An 18,851-nucleotide genomic window follows, 5' to 3' on the forward strand; every position below is an offset into this window, starting at 1 on the left:
TTTGAAGAAACAGAACAGGACCTGTTGCCTTTTATTTAAAAAATGTTGCTTGCCCTGCCTGGGGCTCCTATACAAAAACAAAACACAACCCCAAACGAGGCTTCTTCCTGACCAGAGACAGGCGGTGGGGACTGGAGCTCAGCAAAAGGAATGTGTACCCTGGGGTGGATGACCAGGAGGCCCCTGCCCCATGCTCCTCAGGATGGCTGGGCTGCCCCCTCCTTGCCAGAAGATGGAGGGGAGACGGTCCAATCTTCCAGATGCTCCGTGGGAGCCAAGCACCACTGGGTGGTTACCAGGCCGGGGCAGTGTTGGCCAGACGCCTCATCCGCCTGCAGGAGGGGAGAGGGTGGTGACCCTGGGCAGCTGCCCCTCCACCAGGGATCTCTAGGGCAGCCAGGGGAAGGGGCAGAGACAGGACGTGGTAGGTGTGATCCCCAACCCCTCCCTCAGCCTTGGCCTGTCTGCTACTTGGGGCCCTGAAGCTGCCCTCTGTCCCACCCACCGCTCCAGGGGTCCCGAAACCTGGTCTAGGCTGTGGTCAGACCGACCCAAGGGCTACTCTCGTCCCTTGCAGGGCTAGACTGGGACTCATCATCCAGGGGCCTGCTGGGTCTTGGGAAAGGCGACGGTCCTATCCTGCCTGGAAATGGGGCTGGGGAGGCACCTTGTGTTCCTGTCCTGGTCGCGGATCTTCTTCTCCATCTCGGCGTCTGTCAGGGTCTCCAGCAGCGGGCACCACTGATCAGCGTCGCCTGTATTCCGGATGGCAATCTCCACCGTGGGCAGGGGGTTCTCACTGTGGAAGACGGGAGGAAGTAGACAGTTCACAGAGCAGCAGCTGCAGAGGCCCCAGAAAGCGCTGTCCATGCCCCACGGGCAGCTGGAATGCTGGAGCCTGGTTTCTGTGCCCAGCCCCCAACAGGGCGGTGGGGGTGCTGCAGCCCAGCGGACAGCACGACAGTGACTCCGGGTCTGCATGCTGGGGAAGGGTCCACAGGACAGCGCTGCAGAGCCAGCTGTTCCCACTGCAACTGTGGGGAGGGGGAGGGCCGTCCGCCTCGCTCAGCGTCCACGAAAAAGGAAACCAAAGGAGTCCACCCAGGAGTCCAGATGCCGCTCACCTAGGGCCACTGCCCCTGATGGTCCCACACACGGCTCCTCAGCCCGTCATGGGGCCCAGAACCCACGACCCCTGACCGCTCCACCTTGGGGTCCCTCAGAAACGTCTCCCGACTCCGGCTGAGGGCCACCTGCACACCCTCTGGCTAAGTGGACTCGGTGGTGGGGGGAGGTCAGCCTCAGTGAGGCCACCAAAGCTGGGGGTGCCTGACCGAGCTGCCGCCTCTGCCAGGAGGGCCAAGCCCAGGCTGCCCGGCACAGCCCGAGCCCTGCCCTCGTCTACCTGGAGCCCTGTAGAGTCAGCTCTGGAGGAGGGAGAGCGGGGGGGGGCCCCAGGGAGGTGCCCGGTGAATGATGGCACAGAAAAAAATGGGCCCCTGGCCTTGGTCTTAACACCTCATCTCGAAAATGGGGACAATGTCCTTGCTGTGAGGGATTTCAGAGGATCACTATTACTAAACATCCAACGTACATCCACTGTGTGGGGGCCGGTGCCACTCCCACAGCCCCCCGAGCCTGTACCGAGGGGCTGCCCAGCGTGACTGCAGAGCCCCCGCCCACCCCCCTCATGTTGCTCCTCGGCCTGGAGTCTCAGGGACCGCAGGTGCACAGGGCACAGCCCAGGGCTGCCCTGCTCCCCTGCAGAAGTGGGGCTCACCTCTTGCTGCCACAGCTTGGCCCATGGGGTTCATGCCCATGAGGCCCAGAGCCGGTGCTGGTGACTCAGAGGCCCGTGGCTGGGCCGCCCCTCCTCGGCCGCTCCTGACAGCTGCTCCCCAGCCGGGTGGCGGTTTGGCAATCCCAAAACCAGCCGGCCACAGACCCAAACATCATTCCTCACCTCGAGGGCTCCCAGCCGCCTTCCTCAGGAGGGGGAAACATGAAAGTCACCAAGCCCATGCGGAGGGGAGCCAAACATGTTTTCCTCTTAAACAAGAGCTGGTGCGTGGGTCCTGGAGGCCCCTGTGTTTACCTCCCCATGGCTCTGGGAAGATTCCACCCCAGTGGGTTTGTTCTAAAATAAGAACTGCTTGAACCAGGCACGGAAGGATGGGTCTGGAGCCAGCAGGCCCCATAGGTGTCGCGGGGGACATGCGGGCAGAGAGCCACCCTGCCGCCCTCAGAATCCCCTCTGATGGGATTGTGCTTCCCGGGCCTCAAGGCCACCTGGGACCCTGATGTTCCCACAACCTGTGGTATCCAGGCAGGGAGGCCATGGCTGAGGAGGCAGAGGACCTGGACGTTCATCTTCGATGTGACCTCACTTTTATGACCTCATGAGGTACGAGAGGCCAGCTGAGAAGCAAGACTGTGCCCACTTGGTAGATGAGAAAGAACAAGGCTGCGATGGTGAGCAACCTGCCCACAGCTCCTCAGCTGGGAGGAAGGGGCAAAACTCGACGTTGCCTTCCTGTTTATGATCAACTAACTTTGGATAAGGGGCCAAACCCACTCAATGGGGACAGAGCAGTCTTTCCAACAAATGGTGCTGGGATAGGAGCCTGGATCAGGCCACCGTTTCTTAGGTAAGACACCAAAGGCACAAGCAACAAAAGAAAAAATAGATAAACTGGACATCATCAAAATTTTAAACTTTTGTGGGACTTCCCTGGCGATCGAGTGGTTAAGACTTCGCCTTCCAATGCAGTGGGTGCAGGTTCAATCCCTGGTTGGGGAGCTAAGATCCCACATGCCTCTCGCCAAAAAACCAAAACAAGCAATATTGTAACAAATTCAATAAAGACGTTGAAACAATGGTCCACATCAAAAAAAAAAAAATTTAACTTTTGTGCCTGAAAGGACACTCTCACGAAAGTGAAATAAAATCCCACAAAATGGGAGAGAATATTTGCAAATCATGTATGTGATAAGGGACCTGTAGCTGGGATATATAATGAACTTTTACAACTAAATAATAAAACACCAAATAACCCAATTAAAACACAAAGGACTTGAAGATCCTTTCGTCTAAAGAAGATATACACACGTCCAATAGCACATGAAAATATGCTCAACACCATCAGCCACTGGGAAATGCAAATCAAACCACACCGAGATGCCACTAGGGTGGCTAGGATCAAAGTCAGGCGAGGATGTGGAGAAACTGGAGCCCTTGCTCTGCTGGAGAGAATGCAAAATGGCGCAGCTGCTTTGAAAACAAGTCTAGTGGCTCCTCCAAATGCTAAACAGAGCTACCACGTGACTCAGCAATTCCACCCCTAGGTACATACCCAAGAGAACTGAAAATAGGTGTTCAAACAAAACCTCGTGCACAAATGTTCACGGCAGCACTACCCTTAACAGCCAAAAGTTAACACAACCCAAATGACCAACTGATGACTGGATAAATAAAGTATGGTCTGTCTATATGATGGAATATTATTCAGCCACAAAAAGGAATGAAGCTCTGATACAGGCTCCACATGGACGAACCCTGAAAACATTATGCTAAGAAGCCAGCCACAAAAAAACATATGTCATATGATTCTATTTACATTAAGTAATCAGAACAGGCAGATCTACAGATGGGAAGTAGATCAGCGGTTGCCCAGGACTGCGGAACTGTGCAAACACACAAAAACCCACTGAGTCGTCACTCTAGGTGGTGAACGAAAACAAGCCGGCCAGCCCGGCCATGGGGCCAGCGCAGGGGCTGGAGCCCCAGGACTAACCTCTTCTGGTGGCTCTGGTCAGCCAGTCCACAACGACCCTGGTGCCTCCCAACCCTGAGGCTGTTCCAGTGACAATGCCTCTGTCCTCCACCGGGCACAGCTGCCAGGTTCTCTGACCCTTTGCCTGTCCCCAGCTTCCTCCAGCCGCTCCTGCCCTGGCCATCTGCTGCCTCCTCCCTGGCCCACACCCTCTGGCCTCGGTGGCCAGGCACTCGCATCTCCTCTGCTGGACAGCGTGCTGGTTCTCCCGTGTCCCCAGCCAGGGTGCAGGGCTGGCCTGGAGGAGGTAGAGGAACTCTGCAGGATGCCACCCCCCTCACAGTCTCGGTGACTATCTGACACCCTCACACCCTCTGCCCAGCCCTCCCCTGGGGAGCCCTGCCCCCTCATCACTGTCTCTGTCTCCATTCCGCTGGCTCCAGGACACCTATATGTCCTTCTGGTTCAGCTCTGTCCTCTAGCCGCCACACGCCCGCGTCCCCCTCATGCTCACTGCCTGCCTCTGCCCACATCAGGCTTGCCCGGCCCACTGCCTGTTCTCCGCACTGGTGCCCCAGCTCACTAGCCTGTGACTAGCCTGCTCCACTGTCGCAGAGGACGGCACCGCGGCCAGACACCGGGCTGGGCTCAGTCCGGGGGAGACAGCCAGCACTGGCTCACAGGAATCCAGAGTGCTTCCAACAGGGGTGACGGGGCCCAGAGCTTAAAGTCCCCTTGAGGAGTCATGTGACTCAGCAGCTGCCAAGCCTCGCGTAGCAGAAACCAGGCCGGGGCTCCCAGTCCAGCTCTCTGTGGGCCAGGCAGGCCCTGGCCCTGGGGGTGCGGCAAGCCCCTCTCCTTTCCCCAGGCAGAGGCTGGACAGCAGGGAAAGGCTGCTACTGGTCTCCCGGGGAGCTCCCGAGGCGTGGGGAGTGCACGGGGAGAACGCGGGGTGGGGTCAGGAGACAAAGTTCCAGGCACCCTGCTAGCCGCAGTCCTGCCCCTGGATGATAAAGCCTGACCCCGCGCTCCCCTTCCTATCCTGCCAGCTCTCCGAGCACCCCGCTGCCCAGCCCAGACCCAGCACACGCGAGCCCACGAAGCCTGGTCGGCTGGGGAAGTGCAGCAGCCCTCCTGACGCCAAAGGAGGCCTGTGGCCTCCTCCAGACCACCAGGCAGGCCGCACCCACCCAGCTGGCTGGGCCAGGCCGCTGTGGAGGGGACATGCTTACCACAGTCCCCAGTGGGGTGGCCCTGCCTTTGATCCTGAGGATTTGAAACCTGCATCTTCAGTACCAGAGTCATTCCCACCCACACAATGGAACGTGTTAACTAGCTGCTGAAATGGGAGCACTCCATCCAAGTCCTGACCTGCATGCCTCGGGGCCCCTGCGGGCCTGCTCTGGAGCTGCAGGTCGCACTGCCGACAGCCCAGAGCCCCGGGAATCAGAGCAGGAGGGATGAGGCCTCGTGTGTGGCTACCCTCCAAGTCCCCCTGCTGCACACCAGTGAGGTGTGGGCCCTGACTCAGCATTTGGGGATGAGGGACTCCCCGGACCTCAGGGTCGACTCTAGGAAGCAAGGCCACCCCAGACTGGCCCCAGACCGGTCGGCCTCAGCTTGCATGCCGTCAGTGGACACACACCGTGACACGGTGAGCAGACCTCCCATGGGATGCGGAGTGTGGGCCTGGACCCACATCTGTGGAGCAGGATCCCCAGTTAGCGGGGTTGCTGGTGGTCATGGGAGGCCACGCATGTTATGTCAGCCGGGACGCCCGGGGCCTCAGGCCCTGCGGGTGTTGGTCATTCCTTCTCTCTTGCTCAGAGCTACAGGAAAACTGAGAAGGCTACCTCCTGGGATTTCTGGGGGAACCAGCTGAGACACAGGTAGACCCACGCGCCCCCTCAGCTGCCCCGTCTCTGCAGGGCTCTTTGGCTTTGCTCCTCCGCACCACCTTAAGGGGGGGTTGGTCCCTCAGAAACGGCCTCCAAATGTGGACGGTGACAGCTTGACGGGCAGAATAAATCCTAACATCCTGTTTTGATGCAGAGATACTCAGTGCCGCCCCCACTGGCACCCCATCCCGCAGAGGAAAAGGAGCTCGGGGGACAGGGCTGGATGTGACAAACAGTCCTGTGGGTGCGCGAGCTCTGCTATGTGGTTAACGCTCGCCGACTCCTGCCCCGGCCAGGCCTGCATGGCAGGGCCACCAGGAACAGGAAGGCCACATCTGTGTCATGAGGAGCCCCATCCCCCAGTCCACCCCCACCAGCACCCATGACACTGGACCAAATGCTACATTTACACTCCCTACCCCACCCCCATCCCCAGCAGCCTGAACGCTACTCCCTCTTCCACACTGGCGGCACCCAGTACGGGTCCAGCCGGCGGAGGCGCCCACCACCTGCTCTCTGACTGAACAAGTAGCCTCTTGACTCCCCTTCCAGGGAAGGCAGCATGGAGTAGCCCTTGTCTGAGATTCAGTGCCAGTCCATCAGACGACCCTGACCGAGGAAGGGTCTGGGTGAGTGCAGGGAGGAGGTGGCATGTGAGGGCGGCAGGGGCTGCTGGTGGCAGAGTGGGTGAGGACAGAGGGGCAGACCCGCCACCTCCTTAGATCCTCCTCTGTGATGGGGGATGGGAGGAGCCAACAGAGGCCGTTGAGCCCGCAAAGCTGCCCTCGGCCAGATGGCATCATGAGGCTCCAGAAAGTCCCAAAGGCATCACTACACACAGGGGGAAGCCTTGTCCCCAGAATGGTCTGCAGAAGGAGGAGGAGGCACCTGTCCGAGACCTACCTGAAGGCGTAGGTCTTCTGATGCCAGCTCAGCTGTCCCCGGATGCTGTACGCGATGGTGGTGACGAACTCCCCGCCCAGCCCCAGCTCGGAGCACAGCTTCAGTGCAAACTTCTCTGGCGAGTTCTCCTTCTCTGACATGTCCCACTCGAACTGGTCCACCAGGGAGATGTTTCCCACGTGGATGTTCAGCTGGGCCAGAACCAGGAACACGAGTCAGAGCAGGCAGAACTGCATCCCCCCTCCAGGCCCATGAGAAAGTGAGAAGGCTGCCCTTATCCCTCTGGCTGCAACTCCCCATCCGCAAACGGGGCTGACCCCACAGACCTCCTGGGCGGCCAGAGGGACTGTGGTTCAGGCCCCGGCACTGTCACCCTCTAGGGAGGGCCCTGGAGGGCCCCGGGCACCTGAGTCCCGCCTTGCCCCTGTTCCCACCCCCTCGCTCCCTGCACTGGCCGGTACCCTCTTCTCTGCCCTTCTACCGCGCCGCTCTGGACCTTTACAACATGATAAACACTGGTCACTCATCAGGTACTACCCCCGAGCCCTCACCTGAGCCAGCGTCTACCCCCCCACTCTGTCTCTTCACGGAACATGCCCTGCTCTGAAATCATCTGCTACGTGCGCTCACAGACCCACAGCCCGCAAGGCACAGGCAGAGCCTGGGCAGGTGGGGGTGGGGGGCGGCGGGAGCGGAGGCCATGCCGCTCCTCCGCCTCGTTCCCCAGAGGCATCTGTGAGACATGCCACCTGCAGCCACAGCCTGTGCCCCAGGAGCTCCCCACCCTGACTTCTCACCCCACAGGTGACCTGGGCCTGCTCTGAAACTGGGCATCAGCGACTCACAGAAAGGACAACTCGGGGTCTGGCGGCATTCACTGGGCATCGTGTGGAGACCCCTGCCCCTGCTGTCCAGCCCTCTGCCAGCCAAGCACGCCACGGTGCACCTGCCCCTTCATGCTACTGTCCCCAGGCGCTCAGCTGGGCTTTTAAGGTTCGGATCGGGACTCGTCCATGCCTTCAGAGAAACGTGAGGCCCTACCACCTGACCTGTGCATGAAGTCCTGCACCTCTGGGCCCCCTGCACAGCGCTCCACTCTGCAGCCGAGGCCCAGCCACTCCCGCCTCCAAGCCATGCCCTTGCTGGGCGACCAAGCAGGTCTGCTGGTGAGAATCGGAAGAGCCGGCCCTTCCCAGCAGGAACCACGTGTCTGCTGAGCCACGTCGGCACAACAGGACCGGAAAGCGAAGCAGCAGCAGGCAGCCCGTGGACACATCACACGGGACCAAACCGCCCCACGCACCACTCGGCCTGGCCATCAGGGGTGCCACGCAGACCGGTGCCTGTTTGTGCACTGTGCCGACTGCTCATCAACGCTATCGTTTATTAAGAAATACAGACTCCTGCCGACCCAGGAGACGCACAGGGGACACACAGTGGGAAAAACAGACACAGAGTCATCTTCATGGGTTGACATCCAGTGCAGGGTTAAATACGTGAATGAGGGGACATCAGAGGTGTAGGTGCTGAGGGGAAGAGGGGGAGGGGCAGAAAGTGCAGTCAGCCGTTAGCCAGGAGCCCCAGGAAGGCCGCCCAGTGGAGGGGGCATTTTAGGAAGAACTGGACAAGCTGAGAGAGAGCAGGGTGGGGCTCCCAGGGGAGGGTATGGGCAGAGCAGGGCCTGAGGCCTCCACAGAGGACACAGGAAACTCACAGAGTGGGGACTGGGAGCCGTCGGTGGGGGGGGGGGGGTGAGGGGCGGCTGGACTGTGGGGCCAGGCCCCCTGAGCAGGCTCCCCAGCTTCAACCTGAATCACCCACATGCCATTCCCTCCCCAGAAAGGGCCCACCAGCCCCCCAGAGTCTGACAGCTCCACCCTCAGCTGCACTGAGCCCCACGACCCTGGAGGGCCAGGTGTCCTGGTTGCGGTGCCAGCCTGAGCTTTCATTCCACCGCTCCGGGAGCACCTGTGAGCAGCCGCCCTGAGCCTTAGGGCTCTGCTCTGTGAGGAGACATTGGTCTGATGTCGTCCTCCACTGTGTCCCAGAAGCACCCGGCTCCTCTGGAGTCTGTGACACACGGGAAACCCTGGATGTGGCCATCAGCGTGCTCGCCTACTAGGTGGCACGCTCCCCCCAGGTCACAGTGCCCACGAGGCTCTGCCCCCACTGGAAGCAGGCCGTCCCTGACCAGCTGTGTCCGGCCCCAGTGCTGGCAGGCCCTCACAACCCCAACCAAGCAGGACCCCGACCTGGGGATGGTCTCCCAGCAGCCTACCAGCCGACACCATCCCATGGGTGGGGATTATAGGTGGGTGTGAGAGACTGAATGGACCCCACGGCTGAAAGCTGTCTAGTCACCAAGAAAGCCTCTGATCAGGGAGCAGGTGATGGTCCCAGGTGGATTTTCAACTGCCTGACAACTTTCTGTATGGCTGCCCACAAGCCCCATCAGGATAATAAAAAGATGACACTCAGTTACAAGAAAATGTCAGAGAAGCCAGCTGTCAGACTCACAAGGACCCTCCCTGTGGCTGACCCCGCCTATCTGGAACCACGCAGTTGGGTGTAGCCAACTCTGCAAGTCCACGTCCCCACCATGGTTACAGGACAAAGATGCAGCACAGAGCGGAGTAGGGACCATCCTCCAGGGGCCACAGGCTGCGCACAGGGACACAGGTGTTGGTCCCACAGCTGCACCCCACACATCCCCACCACTTCTCTCCCAGGACATCCCCCTTCTTTCTCACCCGTGCCCTTTTTCTGCTAGTTGGCCATGAGAAACTGAAATAGGTTAAGAAAAATAAATTCATATTTCTCTTAAAAGAAATTAACTAGCAAGGAGGTTGAATCAGTAATTAAAAACCTCCCTACAAAGAAAAGCCATGGACCGGATGGCTTTACTGGTGAATCCTACCAAACGTTTAAAGAAGAACTAATACCAATCCTTATCAAATCCTGCCAAAAACAGGATGGACTTGAGGACACAGGGAGGGGGAAGGATAAGCTGGGACGAAGTGAGAGAGTGGCATGGACTTATAAATACTACCAAATGTAAAATAGATAGCTAGTGGGAAGCAGCCGCATAACACAGGGAGATCAGCTCGTTGCTTTGTAACCATCCAGAGGGGTGGCAAGAAGATACAAGAGGGAGATATGGGGATATATGTATATGTATAGCTTATTCACTTCGTTATAAAGCAGAAACTAACACACCACTGTAAAGCAATTATACTCCAATAAAGATCTTAAAAAAAAAAAATCCTGCCAAAAAACTGAAAAGCAAGGAATACTTCATAACTCATTGCTTTGTTACCAAAGCCAGGCAAAGATACTACAAGAAAGGAAAACTATAGACCAATACTTCTTATGAACATTGATATAAAAATCCTCAGCGGACTCCCCTGGTGGCGCAGTGGTTAAGAATCCACCTGCCAATGCAGGGAACATGGGTTCGAGCCCAGGTCCAGGAAGATCCCACATGCCGCAGAGCAACTAAGCCCATGCGCCACAACTACTGAGCCTGTGCTCTAGAGCCCAAGAGCCACAACTACTGAAGCCCGTGAACCCAGAGCCTATGCTCTGCAACAAAGAGAAGCCACCACAGTGAGAAGCCCGCACACCACAATGAAAAGTAGCCCCCACTCGCTGCTACTAGAGAAAGCCCACACGCAGCAAGACCCAATGCAGCCAAAAATAAATTTAAAAAAAAAATTCAACAAAATACTAGCAAAACTGAATTCAACAGCACATTAGAAGAATTACACACCATTATAAATGATACAACAATATAAACTATAAAAAGTGGAACCTATTCTGGCAATGCAGGGATGGCTCAATAAGAAAACCAATCAATGCAATAAACCACTTGAACAGAATGAAGGACAAAAACCATATGATCTGGGGCTTCCCTGGTGGCGCAGTGGTTGAGAGTCCTCCTGCCGATGCAGGGGACACGGGTTCGTGCCCCGGTCCGGGAAGATCCCACATGCCACGGAGCGGCTGGGCCCGTGAGCCATGGCCGCTGAGCCTGCGCGTCCGGAGCCTGCGCTCCACAATGGGAGAGGCCGCAACAGTGAGAGGCCCGCGTACCGCAAAAAAAAAAAAAACCATATGATCGGGGCTTCCCTGGTGGCGCAGTGGTTGGGAGTCCGCCTGCCGATGCAGGGGACACGGGTTCGTGCCCCGGTCCGGGAAGATCCCACATGCTGCGGAGCGGCTGGGCCCGTGAGCCATGGCCGCTGGGCCTGCGCGTCCGGAGCCTGTGCTCCGCAACGGGAGAGGCCACAACAGTGAGAGGCCCGCATATCGAGAAAAACAAACAAACAAAAAAAAACACAATGAGATACTGCTTCATACCAAGCAGGCTCTGCAGCAGGCAGGCCTGGGCCCAAACCCCAGCTCTACCACTTCTCAGCAGGGCAGTTGGGGGTAGGTGGCCCCACCTCTTCACTTGTAACACAGCATCTTCCCCCAGGATGGTGGGGGTTACTGAGACAGTATGGGATGTGCTTGGCCCAGCCTGCCCATGGGAAGAGTGTGGCAGTGTGCTCATCTTACTGTAGCCTTCCCTGCTCTACCCGTCAGCTGGCATAACCTCCTTTGTACCACCCAGGCTCTGCTCCACACCTGGCAATGCCACAGCAGCACCCCGAATGCGCCCAGAATGTGATACCTTACTCAGAAGTCAGCCCACGCCTTTCCTGGGATAAACTGCCTGAAAGACAGCTTTCCAGAAGCCCTGTCCAACAGTATTAATCCCAGACAGGCTTCTGTTGAAGCCTCCACGTAGCTTCAGCACCCCATGACCCCCACCAGTACAAGGAGGGCCCTGGTGCAAGGTGGGGAGCTGCTTACCTTGATAATGACACGCTGGTCTGACTGGTCCTCCAGGATGCTGTCTGTGGGGTAGGACTCGATCTGCTGTCTGATGGCGGAGGCGATGGCTGGTACGAACGTCAGTGGGTTCAAATCCAGGTCATCACAGAGAATTTCTGAAAACATCTCAGGGGTCATCAGCTTCTCTGAAATGAGGTGAGAGGTATGGATTGCTGGTGGATTGCAGGGCCTAATGTCACCGTGCTCAGCCCTGAACTCCCCGAGCCCGTCCTCCTCTGCCAACCCACCTGGATGAAGATGAGCATAAAGATGAGGACGATGGATCCTCCCAGACACGGTAAGGAGAGGAAGCACAAGACGAACACCCCCCTTCTGGCCCTCAATCCATACACACCACCCCCCCGACACCTCTGGAGGTGGTCAAGACCCTATGTGCTCCCCAACCCCAGGCTCCCCACTCCCAGGCTTAGCACTGCACGGCTCCGTTAGTTCTAACCAGTGAGCTGTCTGGGGAGGGGGGAAGCAAAGGCACTTCAGAGCTGACGTGCCACTTCCTCCCCTCTTCCAACCCAGGCAACCAGGGAAGCCCACGTGGAGACACAGGGAGAAGATGGCCTCAGAGGAAACCAACGTTGCCAACACCCTGACTCGGACTTCCAGCCTCCAGAACTGGGAGGAGATAAAACCTGCTGTTATGCTCCCAGGCTGTGGGACTTTGTCACCTCGGCCTGAGCTAACACAGATTCCTTCCAGACAAGCCACTTGGAAGCCAGCATCCACTGGAAGACGGAGCAGGTGCATGTCTATCCACTATTTCCTCGGCAGTGGAAATCCCTCAGAGATCACCTGGGGCTGCGTGTGGCTTTTTACAACCCCTCGCTGAGTTTCTGACTCTGTGGGCAGCACACACACTCAACAAGGCGACAGCGTGGGGGCGGGTATGGATCCTGGATCCTGGAGATGTAACTGCCTCAGGCGTGAGCTTCATGGGGACTGTCCACTACTGGCCGGACTACAGCAAGGTCCTGTGCAGTCATCTGTTTTCCCCAGACCTGCCCTCTTTCTCATAACCCAAACTTCAATGACCATGTGCCAAACTGGGATGAGCCACAGAGAAGGGAAAGCAAAGAGTGAATTCCCGGGTTTCCCTGGTGGCACAGTGGTTTAAGAATCCGCCTGCCAATGCAGGGGACACAGGTTCGAGCCCTGGTCCGGGAGGATCCCACATGTCATGGAGCAACTAAGCCTTGCGCCACAACTACTGAACCTGCGCTCTAGAGCCCGCAAGCCACAACGACTGAGCCCGCATGCTACAACTACTGAAGCCCACACGCCTAGAGCCCGTGCTCCACAACAAGAGAAGCCACTGCAATGAGAAGCCTGTGCACTGCAACGAAGAGTAGACGCCGCTCTCTGCAACTAGAGAGAGCCCATGCGCAACAATGAAGACCCAATGCAGCCAAAAATAAATAAATAAGTAAAATAAATAAATTTATATATATATATATAAAAAAAGAATGAATTCCCTCACAAGTACTCGGCATGATTCCATCTTCAAGAACGAGGTCTGCTGGGACTTCCCTGATGGTGCAGTGGCTAAGAATCTGCCTGCCAATGCAGAGGACACAGGTTCGAGCCCTGGTCTGGGAAGATCCCACATGCAGCGGAGCAACTAAGCCCGTGCGCCACAACTACTGAGCTTAAGCTCTAGAGCCCGTGAGCCAAAACTACTGAGCCTGTGTGCCACAACTACTGAAGCCCACATGCCTAGAGCCTGTGCTCCGCAATGAGAAGCCACCACAATGAGAAGCCCACACACCGCAACGAAGAGTAGCCCCCACTCGCTGCAACTAGAGAAAGCCCACATGCAACAAGGAAGGAAGGAAGGAAGGAAGGGAGGAAGGAAGAAAAGAAAGAAATAACTAAATAAATAAATAGAATGAGGTCTGCTTAACAGACAACTGACCCCACTATTTCACTAGCCCAGAAGAAGGGCTAGAGACCAACCCTCCTCACAGCACCATTGTGCCAGACCTGAACACTCAGCCAGCCTACTATTGATAACGCATACATCCAGTTTTGGAGAAGCAGCAGGAAGCTAAGGTGCTCAGGCTAAGCGTCCTATGAGTATATTGTGCAGAGAATTTTAAAAATTAACTTTTTTAGTCTATGATCGTCATAGATTCAGATGCCGCCTTGATTACTGCAGCTCCACACCAAGTCTTGGGATTAGGAAGACTCATTCCTCCTACTTTCTTCTTTTCCAAAATTGCTTTAGCTACTCTAGTTCCTTTGCCTTTCCATTGAAATTTTAGAATAATTTTGTCTAAATCTACAAAATGTCTTGCTGGGATTTTCAAAGAAATTGCATTAAACTTGCATATTAAAAGGGAAGAGATATGGAGATATATGTATATGTATAATTGACTCACTTTGTTATAAAGCAGAAACTAACACACCATTGTAAAGCAATTATACTCCAATAAAAATGAAAAAAATAAACTTGCATATTAATTTAGGGAGAATTAACATCTTGAATCTTCTGATCCAGGAACATAGTTGTCTGTCCATTTATTCAGATCTCCTTTAATTACTTCCATCAGTGCTTTATAGTTTTCAGCATATGAAATGTTTCCTGAAACAAACTATATGCTTGTAAGATTTACACCTTTTTTCTTAACTGTGTAACTGTAAATAGTAACATTTTTATACTGGACATTTGAGTGTCCACGTGTTCACTGACAGTATATAATGTATAGAAATACAATTGACTTTTGCATGTTTATTTTGGGTCTTGTGACCTTGCTAAGACTCGGTTATTAGTTCTAGCAGGTTTTTTGGGTAGGTCTCTTGGGATTTTCTATGTAGATAATCATGCCATCTACAAATAAAGACAGTTTTATTTCTTCCTTTCTGAAGCGTATGTTTTTTATATCATTTTCCTGCCTTATTACACTGGCTAGTACTTCTAGCACTATGTTGTCTATTCCCAATTTCCTGAGTTTTTATCAAGAACGAGTGCTGGATTTTGTTAAATGCTTTTTTTGTATCAATTGATATAATCAAGGGATTTATCTTTTCTAGTCTGTTAATATGATGGATCACACTGACTGATTTTCAAACACTGAACCAGGTTTGCATTCCAGGATTTGAACCCAAAGTCCACACCCTCCAAATCTACTCCACAATGCTCTGAATGTCACAATCAGAGTCCAGGGTCCCCCTGACGGGCAGCAGGCAGGAAACAAGACTGTGTGCAAGACGGTGGGTTGGCCACCACAAACCGTTCATGTTCCAGGTAAAGGCATCTCGCAGCTTCTGCCCGTCGATCTCCATGTCCAGTCGGATGGGAACCAGCACCTCGGGCTGGGACGCGTTCTCATGGATCACAGCTGGGTCGTGGTCGTCGAAGCTGGAAGGGAGGCAGCAGCATGCTCAGCAAGGGGGGCTGGGGTCCCTGCACCCAGGGCCTCCCTCTCTGCACCACTGGTCACTGTGACCTAACCAGAGGGGAAACCCCGCTTCTTATAGAGACTTGTCCACTATGGGCTGAGTCGGCAGAGACAGTACCAGCAGGGGTCCACGCTAATGGACACGCGGGACGGGAGAGGAGATGCTGACTTGGGCAGCAGGACAAGATGGAGATGTCCGAAGTAAGGGACATTTAAGCCCCAAGACAGGCAGGACTTTCCCAGGAAACTGTAGGAAAGGAAGGGTACTCCCAAAAGTGGAAGCCCTTGAGCAAAGGCCGAGGGGCAGGAGAGTCGAGAACTGCTGAGGGAAGGAGGGGTGCAGATGGTGTCGGGGAGCAGTGGGAGGATGCTGGGAAGCCACAGGGGTCCAAGTGCCCACAGTTCTCCATCTCCAGCCTCGACCCCGAGGGAGCCCCAGGAGGACTGAGAACAAGGCAGTTCTGTGCTCACACCTGCATTTTAGGAAGACGAAGCGGGAAGATACGGGGAGAGGGTGGGTGCAGGAAACCCAAGGGTGGAAGACCGAGGGTTGAGATCTGTTCTCAGAGAGCTGGGGGCACAGATGACAAATAAACAAACAAATGAGGAAAACACCCCCCGCTCTCCGCCCAGACACAAATGCTCTAGGACAGAGTGGTCATTCTAAAAGGGGAGGACCACTCTGAGAAGTGACATTCAAACAGAGATGGGGAGGGAGAAAAAGGAAGGGGGAGGAGGGAAGGAGGAGGGAGAAAGGGATGAGCCTGCAGATGCTGACAGGAAGTGAGGGAATTGCGAGGGCAGGAGTGCCTGGGTGGCTGAAGAGTGCTGAGAAGGCCACAGTGCCTGAGGTGAAGGGCGGCAGGAGCCGGGGCCAGAGAGGGGCAGCCACCACCAGGACTCTGTCACGTGGATGCTGGTGTGACGGGGCATCTAGAGGACCTGCCCTGGCTGAAGGGGCACATGCCCAATGGGGAGCTGGCCAAGGGTGGCCGGATTCTGAACACTTGGAGAGCTGAGCAAGTAGAATTTGTGGAGACTGGCTCTATGGTGTGAGAAGGAGGAAGAGTTCCAGGATTGTGCTCCAAGCACAGGAAGGACGGGATTGTTGTGTCCTGGGCTAGAGAAGCCTACAGGCAGCCTGTGCTGGAGGTGCCTGGGGCGGCATTCAGAGGAGAGCTTAGTGGGCGGGAGCTTGAAAAATGGCCCCCCAGAGACATCTATGTCCAAAGTCTTGGAACCTGTAACTGTCATCTTACAGAGCAAAAAAGGAGAGGAAGCCTTGTCCAAGTGGGCCCTAAGTTACATCACAAGTGTCCTCACAAGAAAGAGAGGGAGAGGGAGTTCCCTGGTGGCCTAGTGGTTAGGATTCCAGGCTTTCACTGTGGTGGCCCAGGTTCAATCCCTGGTCAGGGAACTGAGATCCTGCAAGCCACGCGGCACGGCCAGAAAAAAAAGAGAGTGAAAGAGAAAGAGAGGGAGGTTTCACACACACAGAGGAGGCCACGTGACCAGGGAGGAAGAGGCTGGAGTGATGCTGCCACGAGCCAAGGAACGTGGCAGCTGCCAGCAGCTGGAAGGGACCCTGGAGGGAGCAGGGCCTGGAAACACCTTGATTCCAGCCCAGTGAAACTCCCGGCCTCTGGAACTGTGTGAGAATAAACTTGTGTTGCTTCAAGCCACCCAGTTTGTGGCATTCTGTTCTGGCACCATGGGCAACTAAGCATCGAGTCATGTGGATGGCAGAGAAAAGGTCCAGAGACTGCACCCAGGAACGCTACCTGAGGAGCTAGGGGTGAGCGCAGGCAGAGCCAGGCTGGACCACGCAGAGCCAGTCATGCTGGACGCTGAGGGAGACCAGCCCCAAGGAGGAGCAGTGCAGCGTTTCGGGGACAGGAGGTCAAAGCAGAGCGTTTTTCTGGGGAGGAGGAAACTAAAACATGCTGGAGGACCTCGGTGGATTCAGAGGGCGAGGCCCACTCACCACAGCGGGAATGTCCTCTTCTTGTCCCGGCCCATGCGGTTCCTGTTGATGGTGGTGGAGCAGGGCACGGCATCCAGGTGGTGGGAGCTGTTGGGCAGGGTGGGCACCCACTGGCTGTTCCTCTTAGCCTTCTGTTCCCTGGGAGACATGGAAATACCTCCGCTCAGTCTATGAGCCGAAACTGCCCACCAGGCATCAGGTCGTGGTCAGTGGATGCCCACTGTGCCCCTGCTGGGCCCCAGGTCCCAGTGGGGACCTCTGTGCACCCCAGACTCCGCAGGTGTCTATTCCCTAGGCTCCCACCAGCACCTGCTCCTGGGTTAGGGGAGGTGCAGAGGGGCCCCAGCCTAGTGCCTCAGCCATGACCCAACGTGCTACATGCTGGGCACAGCTGCGAGGAAGGGACTGTACAAGAAGGCTGCCCAGAAGAGCAGCCCTGGAGCAAAGCCTTAAATGCTGAGTCACGGTTCATGGGTGGAGGAGAGGAGAGCATTTCAGGAAGAACACAGAGGGCAGCAGGGCTGGAGACACAGAGAGGGTCCTGATTACAGGGGCTGGCGTGCTCTGCAGGAAATGGATGCACTCAGCAGGTGGCTGTGAGTCCCTGGAGGTTTGAAGCAGGCAGAGACTCAGACTGTTATTTTAGACATGCAGTCCAGGCTGAGACAGACTAGGCAACAGCTCTGGCCTCTGGGCCTTCAGACCAGTAGAAGTGAGAAAACACATTGGTAAATACTCTCTACAAAATGATGCTCAAAGTAATCCAAGGAACCCATGTCCCAAAAGAGCTCACTCTTCTCTCCAAATTACAAGTTGCTTTTACTACTAGGAAAGTACCAAAAGCTGACCGACAGGAGGGGGTGGGCTCCCACCTTGCTCTGCGAGACCCTTCATCACCCTCGGGCCGTGTCCCTAGTAACCTGGGAGCAACGTGAGGGCAGCAACTGTATGTAACTCACCTTTCCATCCCCAACCTCTGTACCATGTCACCTTCATGATTTTCCGTAACCGCATCACTTGAAACAATGGCCTGCCCCCCGCCTTAGTGCTCCCGCCATCTCATGCACCTAAATGCATGTTTTCTTGAGAGTTGAAAGCGTCACGCAGGTATTCTGCACGTCTCGCTCATGTGAGCCAGGTTTCGGGTTGCTGCAGGGTCTACTTACCCACAACACATCATGTAACCCCAGACTACTTGGGTGTCTGCATCTTCGCTCACACAGCCTTTCCCTGAGGCAGGACACTCAAGGGGCTCCCTAGTTCCCTTTATAATTCACATGCCACCAATAGCATCTCTGTACTTATAATGGTTTTTGTTGACAGTATAAATTATTTCCCTGGGACAAATTCCCAGGGGTGGAATTAATAGATCAGAAACCAACAAAAAACTTTGAGGCCGCAATGCCTGAGGCAGAGCCGCCACGGTGGGCGCGAGTGTGCCCACTCCATGACACCCTCCCCGGTTCTTTATGTTGTTAGATATTTATATTTTTATTCTGCATTTTTAAAATCACACTCAAGAACAAGCATCATTCCCTGTATTTGTTTACTCCTGTGCCTCAGTGTGGATCACGCTTTACCTATTTGTCTACATAAAATAGAGAAATACTTGGGGTATCCAAGTTTTTCTTATAAATCTAAATGAACTCTACAAGGTAGCAACTTCCCAATTACTCCCCTGTTTAATTGTTAATGTAAGTGCTCTTTCAAAGGATCTACGTTGATACGTTCAAATCTATTGTTTGTTTCTTTTGTGAGCTGATCTGGGCCACTAATTGTTCTGACAGATTAGTGAATCCCACTTTCAAAGCATTCTTAATGACTCTCCAGAACCCAAGACTTGACTTATGTTTCTTAGAAGTTCCAAAGTCAGAAAAAACTTCGAAGCCTGGCTAAGACGACCTGTAAACACAGTGGGTAAATTGCTGAAAAGTATTTTGGTTCCAGAGCATGAGAAAAATACCCGTGGGTATCCCGAGAGCGAGCCGAGCCTGAGGGTGCA

General features: G+C 55.2%; 1 protein-coding gene across 2 annotated transcripts in view; it reads right to left on the reverse strand.

The window, feature by feature from the left end:
• The window catches only part of SMARCB1 (SWI/SNF related BAF chromatin remodeling complex subunit B1), a 24,755-nt gene continuing 5,904 nt past the window's right edge, over positions 1–18,851 (reverse strand). For both annotated transcript variants that reach the window (XM_081252437.1, XM_081252436.1), the window contains exons 4-9: positions 16,850–16,987; positions 14,698–14,825; positions 11,432–11,598; positions 6,575–6,765; positions 668–799; positions 1–332 (exon numbers count right to left, since the gene is read on the reverse strand). In XM_081252437.1, the coding sequence (XP_081108563.1) occupies positions 293–332; positions 668–799; positions 6,575–6,765; positions 11,432–11,598; positions 14,698–14,825; positions 16,850–16,987 (796 nt within the window). In that variant the 3' untranslated portion in view covers positions 1–292. The remainder of the gene's footprint in view (positions 333–667; positions 800–6,574; positions 6,766–11,431; positions 11,599–14,697; positions 14,826–16,849; positions 16,988–18,851) is intronic.

This window comes from Mesoplodon bidens (assembly GCF_964165515.1).
Source record: "Mesoplodon bidens genome assembly, chromosome: 13".
NCBI classification, from domain to species: Eukaryota; Metazoa; Chordata; class Mammalia; order Artiodactyla; family Ziphiidae; genus Mesoplodon; species Mesoplodon bidens.